The 24,797-nt window shown below is 27.8% G+C and overlaps 1 protein-coding gene across 7 annotated transcripts in view; it reads right to left on the minus strand.

Annotated features, from left to right (window-relative positions):
• Positions 1-2,695: 2,695 nt before the first annotated feature.
• Positions 2,696-24,797, minus strand: part of LOC129911576 (small conductance calcium-activated potassium channel protein) — a 233,909-nt gene continuing 211,807 nt past the window's right edge. For 5 of the 7 annotated variants that reach the window (XM_055989409.1, XM_055989412.1, XM_055989407.1 and 2 more), the window contains 6 exons: positions 21,049-21,159; positions 20,664-20,791; positions 14,608-14,677; positions 14,380-14,481; positions 14,121-14,290; positions 2,696-8,211 (listed from right to left, as the gene is read on the minus strand). In XM_055989409.1, the coding sequence (XP_055845384.1) occupies positions 8,046-8,211; positions 14,121-14,290; positions 14,380-14,481; positions 14,608-14,677; positions 20,664-20,791; positions 21,049-21,159 (747 nt within the window). In that variant the 3' untranslated portion in view covers positions 2,696-8,045. Of the gene's footprint in view, positions 8,212-14,120; positions 14,291-14,379; positions 14,482-14,607; positions 14,678-20,659; positions 20,792-21,048; positions 21,160-24,797 lie in introns of those variants that run through there. The other 2 variants (XM_055989411.1, XM_055989414.1) reach the window with 2 other exon arrangements.

The raw sequence follows: 24,797 nt of genomic DNA on the forward strand, positions 1-24,797 counted from the left end.
TTAATTGTTTTATTTTATTTATTTGTTGTGAATACAATTGTCAAACAATCGCATAAAACAGACTACCACTGACATGTCCTTAAAACCTTTGCTCAATTTTTAGAAGGATAGGGAGTTGTATAAAATAGTATAATCTGTTGTATAAATTACTATCGACCAGGGTTGTAAAAGAATGCAATCTTTTGTGAATGCAGTCTTTGAAATTGAATCTTTTATTTGCAAAACATGATAAGTCCATGATTTTTAATTTTTTAGGAGAAGAAAAAAACGTTCTATTTTCTTTTGATATGCGTAGCAAAATTTATAAAAAATATATTCTGTAGAACTCTTGCCAAGCTACAAAATACCGTTTGGTTTTTAATTTTTGGAGCGATAGTTCAAAAGATAAAAAATATAAACGCTTTTGGACTTATCATACTTTGAAAATAAACGGATGTGAAGCCCCAGTCTATCAAACAATTGTATTTCAGATTAAAATACAATGTCCGGACTACTTATTTAACTTTAAAGTAGCTTTAAACTTAAGATTTTCAATCATTAGTCGAATATAGCATTTACACAAAAAGAAGCTGTTGTTTATTTTCAAAAGATGATAAGTCCGGGACTTATCCTGTTTTTTGATACTAAAAAAATATATATAGATGGATATAGATGGAGTAGACCCTTCATATTTTGAAGACAGACGTGGTTATCCCTAGAGTACAAATTTAGTAAAAAAAAAACGAATTTTGAAAAAAGTGGACTTATCATGTTTTGAAAATAAATGATTCAATTGAAATACCACGACATAAGTACTTGCAAATTCGTTCGACTTCTGTCGAGTCGATTTCTGTAAATGTGTATAGGATAAGACAAACAAAAAAAGCTCTAGCGGCTAAATTGGATTAAATAAAAAAAAAACTCCCATGGAATTTAAAGTGGAATAGGTACTCTACAAAAATCGACTAAAAATGGAAAAACAGCGGAAAACTAACTTTTTGGGGGTTTAACTTTTAGTGCAATTAAAAAAAAAATAGAAGATACAAGTTTCGTTAGGGTAACAGTTCGCTGGCTGAGAATTATAAGTGGCAAATTAAGAATCTTAATTTGTTTTTAATGAAGATTCCATACATACAAAATTACAAGCTTTTAAAATTAGTGACAAACCCAAACATTTGTTCAATATTTTTTGTTGTTTCTTATTTTTTGTACTATTTTATCTGTATGTAACTATACTAAAAGAGTTTTTCTACAACAACTCCGAGAAGCGGAGCAAAGTAACTCCAGCTTTTCCAGAAAGGAAAAAAACAGCATCTATGACATGTGAGAAAAAAAGTAGGTACATACCTATATCATTTGAACTGTAGTCGACACATAAAAGATTTACAATATTCAATGAAAATAGTAGTAAAAATTGTCAAATGTATCCTGTAATATGAAACATTATTGGTGGGGTCACCGTGACGTATGCGTGACTTTTTTATTCGCTATTGGAAAAGTAGTGTGCATTTTTTGTATCGATGGACAGAAATCAATTAAATTTTGCAACATGTTCTTAGTCATTCGTTAACATAATACAACGGGATTGAACGATAGAACTGGTCAGCAACATTTTTGCCACAAGTAGGTACCAAAATATACTTTTTTTTTTAAGGTTAGAGGATACTGAACTCAAATCCGAAGAAAATGTCAAATAACTTTAATTTAACTGTTTTTAAAGTTTTGCTTTAATGTGTGGTAATTTGTAAAGGTGTCTATAAGAACTGTTTATCTTTTTTCCAAAAAATGTTAAAATCTTTCCGATATCTCGATGTTTAAAAGCTGTTTTCGATATCTTGAGTTCAGCACGCTAAAATCTTCAGAAAAATATATTTTTTAGTTCTTGTTGCAAAAAAAAAAAAAAAAAATTGAATTTCGTTGACCAGTGTCTTATAAACGTTTTATGAATCTTTGCTGTTTGATGTTAACATGATCAAGAAAATTAGTTTACTTAGCCCTGATTTTTCAATCATCAGTTAGCCTATCAAACGAATAAAGTCAATATAAAAAAAGTAGAAATTCCTAGGAATAAGCACTATCTGAGGTTTATCTGACTGTTGAAAAATTGGCCCTTAAAAATATAAGAGCATTGAATTCTCCTTCCTTAATATAAAAAAGATTTTAGATTAATTTTGTAATTGAAAAAAGTAACAAGACAAGTTTATTATATTTTTACTATAAACTGTGGTAAGTACAATCGAAGGACAGGAGGGGTACAAATATTCCCTTACTCACTTCGGAAGGCCAATCGCAGAGAAAAACTTGTTAAAATAAAAAATGCTTTTCCAATTTTTTAAAATTTATTTTGTTTTCATTTTTTATATAAGAATAATAATTGTTTTTTGTTTTGTTGTTTCTTTTTTACAAAGCGTTATAATCATAGTAATAATTAATAATAATAATAATGATAATAATAAATAATAACATAATAATAACTATTTTCTATAAATTTCATTCTCTGGGGGGCCAAGAAAATTAACAGTAAATTTGTTTTTTTTTTTTCTATTTTTTTTTAAGAATTAACTAACGATTCTATAGCATATATCGTTTTCACTATGTTTTTTTTTTTATTTTATAAATTGTATTTAATATTCTAATTTTTTGCAAATGTAGGCACCCTAAATATTAAAGCTTTTCGCAAACACGTTTTCTTCTTTTATTTATTTTTGTCTGTTTATTTAATGTTTTTTTTTTTGGTTTAAATTTAAGTAAAAGTTTAAGTTTTTTTTTGTTTTAACTTTTATTGTTGATGTTGTTCTTTTATTGATGACCCCTATTTTTGTTTTTTTTTTTTTTTTTTTAATTTTCCAAATTCATTGGTTTTTAATTTTCTTGTTTAGTTTATTCTTTTGCCGTTCATTTTATTTTATTTTTTTTGTTTGTTCTAAAACTTAGTCTGCTATAAATTGGTCTTTGTTCGTCGAACTATATTTTCAATTATTTATTTTATTTTTTAAATTATTTTTTAATTTTAGTTTTGTCTTTTAATTTTTCGAGTGTTTGTTCGTTTGTGTGTGAAGTGTGTAGTAGAATTATTATTTTGGTTTACATAATATACTATGTATGCATTAGTGGAGTTATGAATATAACAACTTTAGCATATTCATGCTTTAATGTCGTGGGTTATTTGGTTTAAAATTTTCTATTTAGATTTTTTTTTTTGTAATTCATGCAATTGTAGTAAATGTGTGTTTTAGATGTGAACAACTATAATAATTATTATTTTTTGTCAATGGACTTTTAAAGCTATTTTTTCCAGTTTAATATAATTTGATGTGAGTGTATGTGTTCATCTGTGTAGGTATAGGTATTAATGACTAGTTGGTTTTTCTTTTTTTTTTAAATTTTAACTTCAATAATCGAGATGCAGTTTTCCATTTGTATAAAACCATGATTTGATGTTGTTGTAGGTATTTTACCATAAAGCTATATTTGGCTTATATTTGTATTTTTTGTTGTTTAAAATAATAAAATAATTGGTTCAGTGTTTTATGTTTTGTTGGGTGAAACCATCCAAAAACTTTAACAAAATAATGAAATACACAGTTATTTTTGTATAGCTGTTTCAAGGAAACCTATAATTTATGGTTAAAAATTTAAAAGTTTTATTAATTTTTTTTTGTTAAAAATCTATGGTTATTAGGTTTTTTTTTGTATATAAAGTTTTTTTTTTTAATAAGAAGGTATCTAAAATTATGTAAAAAAATGAATAGAGAGATTTAGAAAGATTTATTTATTTTTTGATAATAATAATAAAAATGCACTTAGTCAATTGTGAACAAGAAGGTACAAATCCTCAAACATACATTTAGATATATTTTTGTTTTGTTTTTGTTTAGAGGGGGGGATTAACAAAATATTATATAAAGTCGGCAAGTTTTAGAGCTCCGGACAGTTGAAATTGTAATCCAATAAAGCTTTCGATTTTTTTTGTTTTTTTTTTTTTTTGGTTTTTGTTGACAGTCTTATAATATTAATGTTGGTATTATAATATGAATAGATTATTTATTTTTGATGTTTATACTTTATTTTGTGGTTTGTTTCTCGTTCTTGTACATCTGGTATTATAATACTTATAATATCTAATTTCCACATACTTTTTTAAACACAAAGAATTGAAAGAAAGAAATTTTTGAAAAAAGCTTGTTCACCTATATTCTAGCAAATGAAAAACCGCAAAGCTCGACTTATAACATCAGAAATGTTGTTGATTTTTATTAAATTGTTTTCTTATTGGCGTCAAAACATTTTAGTATCTTCACACATTTAGCAGTACTTGCCATTCAAGACCATTTCAAATTTAAATAATTAACGTTAATATAAATAATATTTCTTAAGCAACATTTAGCTGAACAAAAAAGAAAAAAAGAAGTTGAAGAGAAATTCTTTTTTCCCTTGTAAGGTCGGAAATGGGTTGTGATGACTATTTTTCAACATTTCCAAAATATTGGAAATGTTAACTTAATAATTCTGACGATACATTTAGATAAAATAAAACATATGTATTTTGATAAATACCTAGTTACAAGTTTTATTGTTCGGATTATTTCTTTAAAAACTTTTCTGAGAATGTAAAAAGATTGCCATAAGCTTAAATAGAGCTCTGTAAGATATGGAAATCAACTTCAATTTAAAAGTCTAAAGAAACCCCAATTTCATAAATGCAAAGGTTTTTATAATTGGATAAGCTTAAGCTCCCATTTTCCCACCCTAATACAATCGGTTCAGAAATTTTTCTGGCTTTAGAGTAATAGATATTTGCTATTGTTTTCAATAGCCCCGTTCTTTTGGAAGTAGTAGTGAACTCATGAATAGATTTTCTTTCCAGTACGTTTACTACTACTTTACTACTAAAGAATTTCATCCTTTTGTCCTGTTGAAAAATAATTTTTTTTTAAGTTCGCTGCCATATGTCCATATAGTATCTAGCGTTTTAAGAACTTTTTCCTAACTTAAAATTCTGTTCTCGAAAACAATTTAAAAAAAAATGTACAGAGGTCCCGAAATGATCGGTTAGACTAAAAAGGTACAATGTACGATGTTTAAGCCAGTAAAAGAAAACCTACTTACTGTCTCCTGCCAAATCCACACATAAATGATTTCAAAAATTGCTTAAAAATATTTAAAAAGCTTTCAAATTTAACAATTATTATATACATAATTAGCAAAATCTAAAGATTAGTTTCTTTTCGATTTATTTAAAAATTAAGAAAAAGTTAAAAAATAGTTAACAAAAAATAAAACCTCTGAGATTTTTATTTAGATTTTTGAATTAGCTATTTTAGGAATTTGTCTTTAATGTTCATTCACATTCATTTTCAGTTTGAGCTGGTAGTTTTTCGAGTTTTTCGAGCTAGTTCAAGTTTTTTTAAGATCATTCTCAGATATCAAATTAGCTCAATAGAAAGCTTTTAATTGAATTTATCGAGCTGTGTGAAGTTACATAAAATAATCAGATTGGTATAGTTCTTAGTTTTAAGTTCGCCTTGAATTAATTATAATTGTTTAGAAGCGTTTCGGCAGCAAATTTATGTGCCCATCAGAAGATCTCACTGTTTAAGGGATTTTATTTGATTTTGAATAAAGCTTAAATAAATTATTAAATAAAGCAAATTAAATCGCACAGGCTTTCCAATTTGAATTTTTGGGGAGACGAGAACGAAACTCTGCTCCACTCTATATGATGACTGAATAGTGGTTAGCTCAACTTCGACTTAAGCAGACATGTAAACAAAGAGAATTGTCGAATTATACTTGATTTAATGATTTTAGAATAGTCTATTTAATCAATGACACTGGTTAAAAAGGATTTTTGTGTTCTGATTCCAAATCTGAAGTCAAAATTTCACTGGCAATTTTTTAAAATACCTAAACATAAAAAGGTCAAAAACGCGGTTGTTGGGTACTTTTCAAATTACATGGACCGTTAATTTTTGGTTTGCAAAACTATGTAGGCGATTTCAAAAGTCATATTTTACTGTCTAATGTTTATTTCATTTCGAAATTATTTCTAGAAATTTATGGTATTTCAAAATTTGTGGTTAAAACAACTTATGGTTTTTTGAAGGCAATACAATTTTGTGACATTTTGATTTTCATTAAAAAATTTTACAGAAAAACATATATTTTGGATTAAATATAAAAAAGAATAAATTGAAAGTCAGCTTTTGAAACTTTATATCGAAAATAGTAATAAAATGACTGATAAGTAAAACTAAAAAAATAGACGTGATAGAATAAATCTGTAATCAGTTTTGAATTCAACACACTAAAATCTATAAAAATAACAAAGTCTTGCTATCGACATTTTTTTTGTCGTCCAGTACAGTTTTTACCGATGCCACTTTTGCAAATTTGCTTTTTGGCAATGATGTTTTCCGGTGCAAAACAACCGAATTCTAAGCTTAATTTCCGGAGAATGTGCAACGGGGCTCGACTGTAAGATTTTATAATATGTAATTAAAAAAAACAACTCTGCTTATTGAATTAAATCTATTAAAATAAAAAAGGAAGCAAAAGTAACAAAACAAAAAAGTATTTCTTTTTCAAAAATTTAAATGGTCTTGAATAGCTTTTGTCTCATTTTATCGTCGTTGGGGGTATTTTTTTTTTTAAATTTAATTTTAATATGATTTATTCTATAGCTCTGCTTTTATTTTCTTTTATTTTTATTACTACTTGCGTTGTTTTTTAAAGATTTTGTATTTAATTGTTGTTTTTTTTTTTATTAAAATGACTACATTATTATTATAGTCACGTACATAATATCTAGTGAGTTTTTGTTTTTTATTAATTTTTATTTTCAATTTAAAATTTATTTAAATAGGATGCTTATAATGATAGTTTATGAATAAACAGAGCTATAAAATTGAACTATATAATGAATAATATTTGTTAATAAATAATTAACAGATAAAAAAGCTATGCTTCTTTATATTTTTAATGTTTTTTTTTCTTTTTATTCCTTTATGTGCTTAGGTTTCACTTTATTTTACATGTTTTATGTTATAAGTCTTTTTTTATTCTAAAAAAAAAGATGAAAACGTTTAAAATTCAATTTCAATTTTGTTTTTTTTTTTTTTTTATTTTTTCTTTGTTTTATTTATCGCAGTTTCACACTTATAAAAATCGATCTCTTTGTTTTTTTTTTTTTTTTTTTTTTTTTTTTTTGTATAATACATTCTATGTTTAGGTAAAATTAAAAAATAATTTCTAAAAAAAATGTATGGCAATTTTGCCTCAGTTGAATTTTGTTTTTGTCTGGCAACATAGTGGGATGAAAAATTCTACATTTTTATTTTTTCTGTTCGCCTTATAATTCATAGTTCCTACGGTCTTGAACTAGAGATAGTTCCTACAAGTCTTTCTATTTTTACATTTTTTTTTAAATCTGTAACTAGGTGTTGTTTCGTTTCTTTTTAAAGCATTTTTTGGTAAATAAAGTAAAAGGTAGAACATCAAAACTGGCCAAGAATTACTGGGAACCATTTTGTGTTACTAATTTCTCTTCTTAAATTTTAAGTGTTGCCGTTCTAGGTTTTAGCTAGTATAATAATACAAAAAAATAACATCTCGGCCTTACTTAAAACAAAAGTTGAATTAGATTAATTTATATTACAGGTTTTTGTTAATTAAAAAAATTTTTTTTTAATTTATTGAAATAAAACTTATAAAAACTTATAGTTTTGTATCATTTAAATTCCTACTTAATTGGCTAGAATTTTTGTATACCTAAAGTGTCTATGAACTAAATGCTTTCAGCTTATTTTATTAGTTTATTTCGAAAAGGCATTGCAGTACGCCATTTTAGAAATAATATTATTAGAATTATTATTGCACACACGTTCGCGTTTTCTTGTGAACTTATTTGCTGCGGATGTTGATGTATTCGCAGATGATGATAATTGTTGTTGATGTTGTTGTTGTTGTTTTTGTGAATCTTCGGTGTTATAATCAGATTCGATATCGCATTCATCTCCTTCTCCAGTCGTTTGTAAGTTTATGGACGTGAACTCAGTTTCTTCTATTCAACTGCCAAATTTGTTGGAAGATGTGTAGTTATTAACAACTGTGGATCCGTTCGATGACATATGAGTTTCAGGCACTAAATGTGGAGTTCTACTAGATATAGGTGGTAGTATGGGACTTGTTGGCCAATGGTATGTAGCAGCGTTGTTAGATGAAGGAACGCTTCTATGCACAATAAAAGCAGTTAGATAATAGTAATAGATTACGGTTTTAAAAGAGGATTTTTTTTGTTCTTAAAGAAATGAGTTAGAAATTATTATTATTATTTTTTGTTTTTTTGGTAAATAGAAAGGAAAATTAAGATTTAGCAAATTTTTTTTAATTTAAAGAGCAAGCTTAGACCAACTTTAATAAAATCTGGTTTTATTGAAGATATTTAGGTGCAAGGAAACTCTAACAATAATGGATTTGGTACTAAACGACGTTTTTGCTATCAAATATATTGAATTCGTCTCCAATAAACTCGTGCATTAGTTTAATATTCACCTCTTTTGGGTACTGGGACATAAATTATAACTTAACCCTTTAATCCAAAAGTAAAAAAATAACAATTTTTCAAAAAAGTGGGCGCAAAAAAGGCTCTTCATGATGGTGTAAATACATTTTTTTGAATTGCTAATGCAATATTTGAATTCCTCATCAATTTCATATACGTTTTCTCTATAAAATATGAGACATAAAAAAGTTCTAGCGACATGAAAAAAAGTAGAAGCCAAATTCACACCCCTGTGCCTATCACGTCACAAAGAGGTGTGCCTGCAAAGGGTTAAATATACGTAAGTGAATAAATTCGTCCTAAAAGCCCTCAATAGTTAGGCGTATAGAATGATTCTATAGATCCATAGTATCACAATCGGACATTCTCTGGCTAAGATGTGATGGCGATGACATCACAGTTGTCAGAACTTTACCTTACCTAACCTAAATTAACCTAAGATAATTCGTTTCGATTTTTGACAGATTTTGTACATTAACGTTGAAGACGTTGACCACAAACAATAGAGCAGTTGAAAGTTAATTCTTTTAAAAGCCGCAATTGGAACCAAAACTTTTTGCCAGGAGAGGAATACCTTGAGCTACTGGGATCCTGGGGCTTTCCCTACAATTATTGCAGGCAGATTTCTGCAGACCAAAGTCTCGAAACAAGTTTTGGTTTTCATATACCTACTCGAAGGAGTTCAAAGTGGCATATGGCCTATGCCTAGGTAAACAAAATTAGGTACAAATTAATTTTTCATGTTTTCGAAAAAAAAATTCAATGAAACATCAAAAGATATAGTTCTCTAAGCTCTATTTATAACTGAAAAACAAAAGCTTCTCTGAGGTCTCGTTGCTGAGATATTTGCATCCAAACATTTATTTTCCTACATTCGGGAATGGATTTTTGCAAAAAAATTATAAATTTTGTATTTTCGTGAAAAAGTTAAGGTTAACCCCTTGCCGAAAAAATGCATTTTAAAAAAAATTCCTCCAAAATTCATGGAGTGAGACATAAAAAAAAAGGTCTCTCTAAGCTCTATTAAGAACTGAAAACCCAAAATTTCTCGGAGTATTTGCGTCCAAACATTTTTTTCCTATAAAATTTGCGGAGTAAAGTTTTGAAACAACTTTTGGTTTTCAGATATAAGTTCACATTGAACAGGCTTATGCATTTAGGTACAGCAAAATTATAATTTTTTTTTTTGGATTTTCGTGAAAAAGTCAAGGTTAACCCCTTGCCGAAAAAAATAAATTTTAAAAAATTTCCTACAATTTCATCGAGTGAGACATCAAAAGAAAGGTCTCTTTAAGCTCTATTTATAACTAAAAAACCAAAAGTTTTTCGGAGGTCAGATTGCTAAGTTATTTGCATCCAAACATTTTTTTTTTCCTACATTCATTGGTACGCAGAAATCTGCAGACTAAAGTCTCGAAACAAGTTTTGGTTTTCAGATATGAGTTCACAGTGACCAGGGTTATGCATTACAAATTAATTTTTAAGATTTTCGAAAAATTTTAGACCCATTTTAGAGAAAATTTAGATCCATTTTCAAAATTGTTTAGCAAATATTTTTGCATTCCCTAAAAGGTTATTGTTTTTTGAAATACGTATATTGAAGATAAAACCTTAATGTTGACTAACCAAATATTGACTTGACATTATGAATATGTATTTAAGCTCTGTACAGAATTTACAATACTTTTAGTCTTAGCTTTGCAGAGTTTCTTAAAGTTTATTCTTTTATCGTGCAATCAATATTGCAAGCAAATCATCCTCACCTACAATAACTTCTGTCTGTTTTGCATAAGACTTACATTGTCTGTACGTGACGTTAAAATTTGTTTGGACTTCACCACCGAATGTACGTGTAGTGAAAATGTACTAGAAGAAAGTTTCGGTTGGAAAGCAGACAGAAGGCATTCATTTATGATACTTACGAATGATATTTACGAAACACATAGCTAAGGAACATGCAAGTTAAGAATAGGATGGCCAACCCATTGGGTCGATACATTTGGCTAAGAACAATTATTAGCTTAACTTCATTTAGCTAGAGGAACATAAATGGTGAGAAGATTATGTCGATGGGTGACGTATGTATATATAAAGCCACCGCATCATGTTGCTAAGGGACATGTGGCTAGAATAAATGTACTATTCCTATAAAAAACATTCAGCTAGAGGAAATTTTACTATAGGCAAGGTCATATAGGGCACATATATGTAGCTAGGTCATATTAGACCGAGAGCCAGCGACCTAAAGTTTGCAGGTAATTGCTTAATATTCACCCCTATGAAATATGTTTAAGGACATCCCCAGGCATGTTACTGCAAAAAAAAAAGTCTCGTGAGACGTGGCAAAAACGGTCTGCCAAGCACTTGAATGTGAAAAAAATTTTAAATTAAGAACTCGACCTTAAATCAAAAAAAAAATATTTAAAGAGAACGGCAACACTTACAAAACTAAACGATACCTTTTTTTAAAGGTAAAAAGTTATACTACTTTTTGGTTTTTATATAAATGTTTTTTGATGAATAGTTTTTGAAACAAAAAATTTCAAACACAAAATTTTGAAAAAAAATTCAAAAAAAGTTCAAACAGTTTTTTTTTTCATAAAATTTACCCAATCAAGTATTATTTTTTTTTTGTTTTAATTTCTCTTATATATTTTGAGTCAAACACCGAAAACTAAAAGTCAAAATCTCTTTTACTTTTCGAGAAAACTGAAAATTACCAAACCTTCTATTTTTTCACCAACGCCAAAATTACGGCTATTAATTATGTCTTTCAGAAAGGAAGTAAGATGTTCACGGGTTTTATTGCAGGAATCGTTCAATGGGTTATAAAAAAGATAAAACCGCGGAGTGCTATTAAATGAGAGGGTGGGAACTGGAGATAGGGGTGCAAAAGCCCCCTTTTTGGTTTTTTCAATATATCTCGTAAACAAAGCATAATTTTGAGATATTGTTCTTAATAAGTTTTGTAGAGAATAAAATTTCCTATAATAATAATGTTTTTTAAAAATTTATAAAAAAAATTTTCTTAACAAAACAGTCAAAACAAACAAAAAAAAAATCAAACAAAATCAATTTTTTTAGTTTTTTTACTTTTTTGGTTGTGTCTCTTATTTGGGCTGAGATAGACATTAACATTGCTCTAATAAAACATAGAAGATTAAATTTTCTTTGAAATGCTGGTCTCATCAAATTTTTTCATTGAAAATTAACCAAAATATGGCCATTTGAACCTATCTTTTTTTCGCAGATTCAGTTTTTCTCAAGTAAAAAAGAAAAATTTGAGGGGAAAGTACTATAACTTAGCAACCAAGAATTGATAGCGGTTTTTTGTAGAAGGGTTAAATACAATCATTTTTTACTATGGGAGGGGGTGTCTATCTTCCCCCGTTTAGGCGGAAGGGGTTATTAAAAAAAAGAAAAATACTTAAAATCAAAAAAATTTATTAAAAAACAACGGTAACACTTACAGTTATGAACGATACTTTTTTTCGAAAGCTAAAATTATACACTAAATTTAAATTTTTAAGTTAAGTTATTTAAACCGACTATTTCGAAATAAACGATTTCAAAGTCAAAATTTTAGAAAAAAAAGTTTAAAAAACACGTTGATTACTATTTTAAGAATGACTTTGGATTTCAATACGAAGTTTATCCATAAAGTAAACAGCCTCAATTGATTTCTTATCAAAAACTGAAAATCATTATGTTCCTATGCCTTCTTGTTTTCCTTAAAAAATTAAAAAATGCAAAAACTACTTTCTTTACCAGGCTCATTCATTTATTTTGAAAACAATTGATTTAAATAACTTAACTTACAAATTTAAATTAAGTGTATAATTTTAGCTTTTGAAAAAAGTATCGTTCATAACTGTAAGTGTTACCGTTGTTTTTTAATAAATTTTTTTGATTTTAAGTATTTTTCTTTTTTTTTAATAACCCCTTCCGCCTAAACGGGGGAAGATAGACACCCCCTCCCATAGTAAAAAATGATTGTATTTAACCCTTCTACAAAAAACCGCTATCAATTCTTGGTTGCTAAGTTATAGTACTTTCCCCTCAAATTTTTCTTTTTTACTTGAGAAAAACTGAATCTGCGAAAAAAAGATAGGTTCAAATGGCCATATTTTGGTTAATTTTCAATGAAAAAATTTGATGAGACCAGCATTTCAAAGAAAATTTAATCTTCTATGTTTTATTAGAGCAATGTTAATGTCTATCTCAGCCCAAATAAGAGACACAACCAAAAAAGTAAAAAAACTAAAAAAATTGATTTTGTTTGATTTTTTTTTTGTTTGTTTTGACTGTTTTGTTAAGAAAATTTTTTTTATAAATTTTTAAAAAACATTATTATTATAGGAAATTTTATTCTCTACAAAACTTATTAAGAACAATATCTCAAAATTATGCTTTGTTTACGAGATATATTGAAAAAACCAAAAAGGGGGCTTTTGCACCCCTATCTCCAGTTCCCACCCTCTCATTTAATAGCACTCCGCGGTTTTATCTTTTTTATAACCCATTGAACGATTCCTGCAATAAAACCCGTGAACATCTTACTTCCTTTCTGAAAGACATAATTAATAGCCGTAATTTTGGCGTTGGTGAAAAAATAGAAGGTTTGGTAATTTTCAGTTTTCTCGAAAAGTAAAAGAGATTTTGACTTTTAGTTTTCGGTGTTTGACTCAAAATATATAAGAGAAATTAAAACAAAAAAAAAATAATACTTGATTGGGTAAATTTTATGATAAAAAAAACTGTTTGAACTTTTTTTGAATTTTTTTTCAAAATTTTGTGTTTGAAATTTTTTGTTTCAAAAACTATTCATCAAAAAACATTTATATAAAAACCAAAAAGTAGTATAACTTTTTACCTTTAAAAAAAGGTATCGTTTAGTTTTGTAAGTGTTGCCGTTCTCTTTAAATATTTTTTTTTTGATTTAAGGTCGAGTTCTTAATTTAAAATTTTTTTCACATTCAAGTGCTTGGCAGACCGTTTTTGCCACGTCTCACGAGACTTTTTTTTTTGCAGTAACATGCCTGGGGATGTCCTTAAACATATTTCATAGGGGTGAATACTAAGCAATTACCTGCAAACTTTAGGTCGCTGGCTCTTAGACTATATAGGGAACATGTCATAGTTATATTGAGGACATTTCACTTGACAAGTTGTTGTCAGATGATACACATAGTTAGAGACGGGTCACGAGGGCATTATATTGTTAGGGGATATGTTTCTAGAGACAAGAGATGAGTATTTACATATCTTAAAATCAATGTGATTTTAATGGGGAACGTTGTCTTCATCATTGTTCGTTCTAAGGGTCTACAAAATTTAACGGTGACCTATGTTTTGAACTTGATTATGACTGTCAAGTATTGTTTGAGTATTGAAACATAACTCAAGAAATTTTATATTTCTTAACTGAATAGTGAAATTGAATAGTAGAAGAAAAGAAATAACAGGAAAAGTTATTTAGTGCAGTTAAATATAGATTTATGTGAGCTAGGGTTTTCGGGTAATTTCTGAGCAAAATTTAGTTTGCAAGTATTTGAAAATATTAATTAGAATGACATACCTAGAATGAGGAAATAATAAAGGCGGAACGTTAAATGCCGACTGTGGAGATATTTGCATTTGCGTATTTGCAGCGGCATCAGGATGTAAGAAATTCCGTCGTTGTTCTATCCGTTCCTGATGTTGAGTTAGGCACCTTGATATTATATCGGGAAGGCTTTCCATGTGTTCCTGATTTAAATATTCAAAATTTAATTAATTTTTTTTTTTTTTTAATTTTTAAATAAAAAAATAAATATATTTTTAAGTTTTTACATTACCTGCAATGATTGCAATTTATCTTCGAGATTTGTTAATCGTTCTTCTATCGCGTCCTGACGACTAGACATATCCGAAATAATTTCGTAAACGGTATTTTGAGTCTAAAGTTTAAAATTAAAATATAAACAAAAAATGTTTTCAAAATTCACAAGTAATGTTTTTTGCAATGATAAAATATTTCAGAATTTTTATTGGTTTGATTTTGAAAAAAAAAAAAAAAAAAATACCTTCGCCATATCCGTTATCGTATTGGCATTATCCATGAGTTTACGTTGATCCATTTTAACTTTTCGCAATCTATATTTGATTGTATCAAATAAAATTTATTTATTATGAAATTTTGTAATAATTTTACATTTGAAATACATTTACATTATTATTTACTTTTTGATTTATTACAATCTTATAAGTTTAAATATCATTAAATTTTAGTTTTCGAAGTATACATAATTATCAGAATTTAAATATACATTTTTAATAAAACAATTTATTCTTCTTGATTACAAAACTTCTTTTTTTAGTTAACATTATTTATTATACATTTATATAATGTACATTATTCAGTTTTATTTTAAAATAAGCACACCGTTAAACACATTTGGTTATTATTATTTTGAATTTCAATACATAAAATGCAACTTATTCAAGTTTAATTTAGAAAAGGCACATTTTCAATTCAAATTCAAAGTAGTCTAATTTGTATGCAACTGTGGTGGGAATAAAGATATTCTTTTTTTTTTTTTCTTGTATCCTTGTCCTATAACATTGTGATGCAGTAGGAAAAAATGCAAAATAACGCTTAGAAAGCCTCAACAAAACTTTTTTAGTTCCAGTTGGTTTGGTGTAAAAACGCTAACTCGCACAGCAGCACATATGTATGCAATACATCCCCTAGTTCTATTTTAATTAAAAATCTCTCGGGTTTTAGAATTTTTGTTTTGCTATAGTTTTATAGTGACAGTAATATATTTGCATACGTGAAAAAACACACCGTTTTTGTCTTTTACTTTTATTGTTTAATATATACAACTAGATGGTTTTGATAGGAGGTGTTTTTTTTTTTTTTGTTATAAAAAACAAAGGTTGAGACAATTTAAAAAGAACATCTGAATAAATCGTTTCACTTGGTCTGGTTTCAAGTGCTCATTTAAAGTTTTGTATACAATAGAGCAAGTTTTGGAATCATGACATTATGAGAATAAAGAGATTACAGAAAAAGTTATTGGTGCTTAAGTTTTGCCTTTTTTATGTTTATGTACATATGTTTATAACAAAGCAAGTAGATGACAAAAACTTAGGGCGCGTAGGTTGAGTGTATACAAAACAATTATGTGAGAGGAAGTCTATTGTAATACCCGAATCTTCTGGCATCTCAGAAATCCTAGCATCCACGTCATTTTCTGGTTCCGAAAATTTTGGAAGTAAATAATCGAGCTGCGGTTATAACGCAATCATCTGAAATATAAAGACACAAATGCAAAATTTTGCCAAAATTTTGTACAAAGACTTGGACACAAAAGCAAGCTTAATTTTAACAGCTTCAAATACATTTGCTAATAAGATCAAATAAAACTAAAAAAAAATCATTTTTTTTTTTGTTAAATGTATCATGTTTATTAAACTGTACCGAAGCAGAGTTAGTTCTCTTATGATTTTTTTTTAACCGCACTTTTTGAGTGCTAGAAGTGAAGTTTAGAATCAGACAAGGCTCATGCTAAGCTTGCGTTAGGTCTTCTGTGGATCAAAAGGGACTATTAATTCATTTGGAACAATAGAGGTACTCAAAAAAAGAAACACTTTCTGAAACGTAACGATCCCAGTTTAAAGGTTCTTAGATCCGTTGAACAAGATTTCACTAAATTGTTAGAAAATCATCTTGAAATTAGCTGCAAACTTTGTAAAACTCATAGCGTTTACCAGAATATTATGGTATAAAGTAACTACAAACAGTTAAAGAAGATAAAATTTGCTATAATTTTAGCGTAATCCGTGGCTCTGTAAGTTCAAAACGTCTGGACTTAAGAGGCCTCCAGACAAAATTTTGAGAAAAACGAGAAATTTGGAAAATTTCTGCATAGTTTGTGAGGTCTACAGACCACTTATTGCAAAAAACTAATTTGCTAATGGGAGATTGACATTTAATCTAAAATATGGTCAGTTTTTACAAAATAGTCCAAAACAACTTTTTTCTTGCATAGTTTATGAGAAACTGAAGTAAAAAACACATATGATATATAATGTCAATTTAAAGATAATGAATAAAATTAGAATATGGTCTGAGCGGATTTTTCATTTTTGGCAATATTTTTGAATAATCATTTCATGAAAAACATCAAAATTGCTCATTTTTTAATGCATTTTTAAATGTGTTGTTATATGAAAAAAGCAATATATTTCTTTGCCGCCGGGTACAAAGGGGTTAAGTCATAAATGATAGTTTGCCAGAAAATGCGAAGTTGAGCTAATCGATGAATTTTTAAGCATTGATTCTCTTATTTTTAAAGGAAAGAGTTGAAACAATTTATGTTTTTGAATTTTGATACCAAATAAAAGAGAAAAAAGAGGTTATTCTTATTTCATCGAAATTCGAAAAGTGCAATTTACTTAACCCCTTTGTACCCGGCGGCAAAGAATTTTCCCCAAATGATGAAATACCTTCTTTAATTGATCCAACAAAAAAAAATTAGTCAAAAGCTACTTATTATTGCAAAATAATACAATTAATAAAACTCTATTTTTTTTTTATCAAAAAGTCGTTACTTTCTGTTAACGGCTGATTTTAGTTCATCGATTTACCACGAAGGTTGTTTTTTCGAAGATACCTCTTTTTTCTTTAATAAAATCGGAAATGTGTCCCAAATATGAGGCTGGCGGTTAGATATACTATGGTGGGAAGTTCATATAGTGAATGAAATTACTACATTAAACTAACACCAAAATATTTTGTATAAAAAAAGGTATGTATACGACCAATTTTAAGCTTAGCATCACATTTGAAAACGAAACGTTACGGCATAGTAGAGTAGTATACTATGAAACTATTATACTTGAACTCTAAACTTCAATAATGGGCATATCTACTTGTAAATGAACACAACATGCACTTTTTTGGAATTTTTAAAATTATTTGTGAACCTGTGCACTTGATTTGCCAGCAAAACAAAATCCTCCGTCACAAAACAAGTACCTTCTGTTAAATAATAGAAGCAAGAGCATAATTTGGGAAGAACTTCAATATCTGTAACATGAAACTGAACTGAATTTAGCTAAGTTGGAAAAAGGATTTTGATTTTTTTTAAGTTAAATTTTGAAACTCATTATTATCATTCATCATCATTATTTAGTGAGTTAAAATCTTCAGTTCGATCCCCGGCAAAACCCTACAAATGCTTGTGGACAAAAACCATAATTTTCAAATCATTTTTCGCTTTTTTGCATTGACTGATGCGTCTGAGTAAAACAGATGCAGGGGCAGCACAAAATCTGTAGATACAATTATTGTCCATAAACCGGTTTCCTAAAAATGCTTTGTTATACAAGAAAATAAATGAGATACATACTTCTTTTGGAAGTCTTAGCTATTTCAAAACATGTTTTAAAAGCTTTAAAACGGAGTTAAATTCAATTTAGAAAAACCGTTATCAATTATTCTTTAAGACAAAATCTTACCGAAAAATAAAAATTATGCTTTCGTCATAAAAAATTCCATGATATCCACCCATTCATGATTTTTTTCAATTGAAAATGATTTTCAGAAAAAAAAAAGAAATTTCTGATTCAATAAATATTGAACTTCTTTTCCTTGCGAGTGTTCAAATCTTTGATTTACTTCACAAAAGTCGTTAACTTAAAAGTTAAAACAATTAAAAAAACCTCCTTTATTTTCCACTTATCGACTTGCTATTAAAAATCGAAGTTAAAAAATAATTACTCAATCCATTATTGTAAACATTTAAAGTTGATGGACATTTTGAAGGCACCATCGTAATTTGTGACTCAATATTCTTCTCAAATCAGGATTCGTAATCAAAATAAATTCTCATAAAAACTTTTTAAAAACTCTTATCCTTATCCCACTCAAAGTTATAAAACAGATTGGAATCAACAATGTGTTTAATAGATGCAATTAAAAAAATATGTTATTTTTCTTTTATAAATAAAAATTTCTCTCTGTTTAATTACCATTAAAATATAAAAACTCTTAAGTTCCAAAAATACCTTATGCACTATAAATTAATTTATTAGTTGTTATTACACTAAAAAAGTTTTTAAAATAATACACATTTACAAACTTATTTATTATTAGTTATATGATTTCGTTTCATTTTTCTTTTTATATTGTAATAATTTTTGCGGTCCATAAGTCCTTCCGTGAAAAATACTTTTGCGATGAGAAATGACAATTATTTCGTCGTTAAGATTGCAGAAAATCGTATCTCGAAATATTTACCTGAGTTTTTTATTTTTTTTTTAAAGGATTTTTTAAAGGAATATCAAGTGTAAAAGGTTTTATTGTATTTCTTTTTTTTTTTAAAGGACCAACAATTTATTATTAAGTAAAAAATTAATAAAACAATTATTTAAAAAAAATTTATACTTAAACAGTGCTAGAATTTTTTAAAAATATTTTTGTAGACGATGACATTTTAGACCCATTACAATAGTTTCAACTTAAAGGTTAAAATTCAAGAGTGTAATCATATTTCATAAACATGGATAGGTCAATATTATGACCATAAGCTGTAAAAATTTGAAGAAAAGGTGCCAAGAAATATAAACACAAAAATCATGGTGCTATTTATTTAAAAAATAAAATAAATTGAATAGTAAAAAAGATGTTTAAAACACGTAAAAGATTTATTTTTTAATTATTATTTATAAACTTTTGATAGAGATGCTTGTTGTTGTATTTATTTGAGAACAAAAAATGGAAAATTCATTACAAGGACACACAACTACCTTGATGAGTGCAAAATAAAATAAATACCCTCGGTTTATCATGAGGATGAGGGTGGTGCTATATAGAAGGATGTTGGTGTAATTTGTGTGCTGTTTTTTTTTTTTTTTATTATTAAATAAATGATTTCTTTGGCATCCTTTCTGTGGTAAGGATCTCAAAAATGCTATCCTCTCTCATCGTCTTCAAAAGATAGAAGAATACAAAATAAAAAAAAAAGAAAAACAATTCAAAAACAAAGACAGAATGTGAACAGGCCTTTTATATCCAGGACAACACAAAAATAAAAGGATAGGAAAATTATAATTGGATTTTGTGAGTGAAATAGTGAAATAGGGGAGCTTCTGCAATCTTAACTACAACGAAATATAGAAACTAATATTCAAAGTGAAAATTGGAGTTTACATTCATGGAGTGTAAGACCACCAACAACACTAAATTATACACGATTCAGGCGTTTAATATAAATTTTATATTTTTTTTTTTTTTTAATTTTTTTAATGTTTGTTGTTTTATTTGTTGTTTGTGTTGAATAATGTTTGAAAGTTTTGTAAGTATTGGTTAATTTTGGGGGTGTTTGTTGAGTGTGTGTGTTGTTAATAGAATATTATTAAGCCAAACTACTACACATACTACTATACCATACTAATACACATTTTTGTTAAATACACACACATATTTTGAGATACGAGATTCTGAAAAAAACGACGACCAATTGAGTTGTGATTGCAAACAGGGCTTTACAACCTATGTACAGGCTAGTAAAACGAGTTTAATCTAAGTTGTAAGCCGGTGATTCGTTGTGAATCCTCTGAGGGTCAAATAAATCTGGCTTGGGAGTGCCAATAAGGGATGGTAGTAATTTTTAATTTTTTTTTGGTTTGAATTTTTCAAATTAATAGCTTCATGAAGTTGTTGCATTAAACGTGCAAGCAAAAGGACTGTGTTTAGTATTATTACTTAATATATTTTATTTTATATATATATTTTTTTAAGTAAAACATAGCTATTTGTGCATTCAAGTGTACTAGTTGTTATAGACAACATTTAGTGACCTTTTATGTCAGAAATATTTTAGGTAGGACAAAACCAGGGATGTTATACATTAATCTTTTTTTTTTTCTTTTTTTTTTTTAATAAAATTGTTAGTATTAAACACGGACTGTTTTTTTGTTGGTTTTTTGCTTTTTAAAATATTTTCTTCATGTTTTTGTTTTGTTTTTAATATTTAATTTTTTTTTTTTTGAATTTTTTTGAATTTAGAATTTAGATTTTTTTTTTGTTTTGAATGTTTGGTACTAATTGTTTAATTTTTAAAATACTCACGCGTATATTGCTAGAAGGAACTTTCTTTGGTGGGTTCTTACACGACCGGGATTAACCCGTTTTACTAGTCTTGTATGTTTGTAAATGAGCCAAGTTTCACGAAGAACATTCGCTGCAGCATTTTTCAGCTAATTGAAGACAAACAAATGAAAAAATGGAATAAATTAAGTATTTAATTCAGTCAGTCATTCGTATGTTGCCAGTTTATGTTATATAAATATATAATTTTTTTTTTAGTTTTAGTTATTTATATATATATATTTTTTTCTGTACAGTAAGTCATTTTGTTCTTTTTTGTATATATATTTTTTTTTTAAATTTATTAATTATTATTATTTTTTTTTTTTTCAAATGAAATCATTAACTAATTAGGAATTAAATATACCCGCTTTGTTAACTGTGTGTCCATCATAAAATTATGCACATGCTTTTCGGCTCGTGTCAGTTCTAGCTTTCTTGAGACCACAGCAACTAGTAAAGCTGTACAACCAGCGCCCTGCAAAAATTTGTTTTTTTCATAATTTTTATAATGTATAAATAAATTAGTATTTTTTTTTTTTTTTTTTAATATTGATAAGAAAAATAAACAAAGAATTTTTGAAAAATATGGTTGGAGCTGTAATCAAAATTGGGTTAAATAATGTGTTACTGAAAAATTATAAATTATTTCTATAAATAATTATTATTATTTCGTTGGTGGAGAGCGGATTGTGGTTGGCATAATTATATGGAATATTTTATTGGCAAATTTAAGGAGTGCTTACGAAATATTTATGTATAGCTTACGTAATTCGAATTGATGATATAAAAAATGTATACTAGCGAGATATTTTCTTTAAAGGCTCACTATTTGAAGATGCATTTTCCGATAATTATTATCTTTCATAACTATAAAATTTTAAGTATGATTATATCAATTAAACATCAATGATTAACAGTATGATGTTGTTTTTTAATCTATAAATTTTATTCGAAGTCAAAGGAATTTTTCATTAGCTAGAATTAAACGATAAAATAATTTTTCGATGTTTTTTTGCATTATTGAAAGAAATGATTAGGTCCATGATGATGTAATAAGAACATTTCGAAATTATTACAACCTTTTTTCTTTGAATTGGATGTGAAATTCTTGCATGCCAAAGTAAACTAGTTCCAAAATAAAGTGCATTAACAATGCAGTTTCCTTAAGTGAGTATAACAATTAAATGTGTACACCAAAATTTCTAGTTTATGAAAGTAATAATGTATCAAATGCATTTTGGGGTAAAAGGCAACACTTTATTTTTGTTCGTATCGAGGAAGAAAAATCAATCATGTTAGAAGGTATTTTTCTAAGTACCTATGATATTTATTTAAAAAAAAAAAAAAATGCATAGTTAATGCATTTTATTATGGAATTAGATCACTATTTTTTGCAAGAAAGGAGATGGGGCGTTTTTGGGCCATGAGCGTACATTAATGAGACTAGTCTCGAATTGAAGCTGGAGCTTAGTATATTCAATATATGAAGTTTTTTTTTAAATCGAAAGTCAGGGTCCTGAGATATAAGGCTCCAAAGTTCGTTCTGATAACCATTTTTTGTCCCTTTTATATACAAATATCATTAGAACTATAAGAGCTATATGCATGTTTTTGATGTCAAATGAAAGGTTGTTTTTGTGCCTTTTCAACAATATATAACACATATTACACATACAAAAGAAACGGCGAAAAAATAAAGAAAAAGTAAAATATTAACGAAAAAGAGAGTAATCCTGAACAAGTTTAAGGTTGACCTGAAAAAACGACAAAAACTAAGGATGAGGCTTTGTTCCTGAAAGCCTCTGCAATAATAATCCGCTTTTAACAAAATCGGATTAGATATTTTTTCGAGATATCCCCGTAAAAGGGTTTTTTTTTATGAAAAATTCATACCAAAGCAAGGCACGAGTACGATAACTTAGGCGCCGAGAATTGACAACGGCTATTTGTAGAGGTGTTCAATACAAATATTTTTACTTACGGGAGGGGGGGGTCAATGTCCCTCCCTTTAGGCGGGAGGGGCAATTTTCAAAAGATATACTTGAAATCATAAAAAAATTATTAAAAAACAACGGCAACACTTACAGTTATCAATGATACTTTTTTCAAAAGCTAGAGTTATACACTTGATTTTAATTTTTAAATCAAGACATTTCAATCAATCGTTTTTGAAATAATCGATTTCAAAATCAACACTTGGGAAAAATAAGATTAAAAAAATACATTGGATACTATTTTTGTCAAGTTTTTCAATGAGAAATTCATTGATGAGTAAATTGTCTCAATAATTTCCTAATCAAACACTGAAAACCATATCTTCTTATGCTTTGCTTCTAGTTTTTGAAAAAAATGAAAAATAGAAAAACTAATTTCTTAATCAGATTTTTATTTTCTTGGCTGTTTACCATTATCAAAAATCAGAAAAGATCGATATTCATACATAGAGTCAGTAAAGAGCTTTGTTCTTCTTAAAAAAAAACTAGATTCCCATTGTACGCTCACCGCAGGAGAGCCCTGATGGTGCAGAGAATAGTCCCCAAAAACTTAATCCACTGAAGGATTTGAAAAAAGTTTTCTTATTTTACATTTTTCTCAAAAACTAGAAGCAAGGCATAAGAAGATATGGTTTTCAGTGTTTGATTAGGAAATTATTGAGACAATTTACTCATCAATGAATTTCTCATTGAAAAACTTGACAAAAATAGTATCCAATGTATTTTTTTAATCTTATTTTTCCCAAGTGTTGATTTTGAAATCGATTATTTCAAAAACGATTGATTGAAATGTCTTGATTTAAAAATTAAAATCAAGTGTATAACTCTAGCTTTTGAAAAAAGTATCATTGATAACTGTAAGTGTTGCCGTTGTTTTTTAATAATTTTTTTATGATTTCAAGTATATCTTTTGAAAATTGCCCCTCCCGCCTAAAGGGAGGGACATTGACCCCCCCCTCCCGTAAGTAAAAATATTTGTATTGAACACCTCTACAAATAGCCGTTGTCAATTCTCGGCGCCTAAGTTATCGTACTCGTGCCTTGCTTTGGTATGAATTTTTCATAAAAAAAAACCCTTTTACGGGGATATCTCGAAAAAATATCTAATCCGATTTTGTTAAAAGCGGATTATTATTGCAGAGGCTTTCAGGAACAAAGCCTCATCCTTAGTTTTTGTCGTTTTTTCAGGTCAACCTTAAACTTGTTCAGGATTACTCTCTTTTTCGTTAATATTTTACTTTTTCTTTATTTTTTCGCCGTTTCTTTTGTATGTGTAATATGTGTTATATATTGTTGAAAAGGCACAAAAACAACCTTTCATTTGACATCAAAAACATGCATATAGCTCTTATAGTTCTAATGATATTTGTATATAAAAGGGACAAAAAATGGTTATCAGAACGAACTTTGGAGCCTTATATCTCAGGACCCTGACTTTCGATTTAAAAAAAAACTTCATATATTGAATATACTAAGCTCCAGCTTCAATTCGAGACTAGTCTCATTAATGTACGCTCATGGCCCAAGTCCCATATAATTTTGCCCCATCTCCTTTACATCTTATACAACCAAATCAAAGAACTATTCATACCAATCATCTTATGTTAAGATAATGACCCAAACCTACATAATTCCTGTACATAATTTCTGTAGTTAACCTTCTGCAGTTTGACCAAAACAAGTAAAAAGTGCCATTTAAAACCAAATCTAAGCTTATCGACATGATCCTAAGGTATTTTTCGATGCTGGATCTCAAGCGACTAAAATCAAAACAATCTAACTCTCAAGAATCGTCTTAGCAAGTTTTGGAAATGTTTTTTTTTTTTTTTTTTTTTGAGAAAAAAATGTCATATTTGTTATCTACGATAATGCCCTTTCAAGCTTTATGCATGTTTCATTTTAATAGATGCTGGGATTTTTTCTCCATACCACTCATTTGCTGCAACCTGCAACAATAACATATCTAAAAAACATGATTTCTGAGAAAGTTATACTATTTAATTACAAATAAAATTGTCTATCTTTCTGTGGAATTGGGGTAAAATTTTCGATTTTCAATTGGCTAATATACCAATTCATACCCTATATGAAAAATGTATGAAAAAAACGTAAAACATTT

This window comes from Episyrphus balteatus, chromosome 2, assembly GCF_945859705.1.
Source record: "Episyrphus balteatus chromosome 2, idEpiBalt1.1, whole genome shotgun sequence".
NCBI lineage: Eukaryota > Metazoa > Arthropoda > Insecta > Diptera > Syrphidae > Episyrphus > Episyrphus balteatus.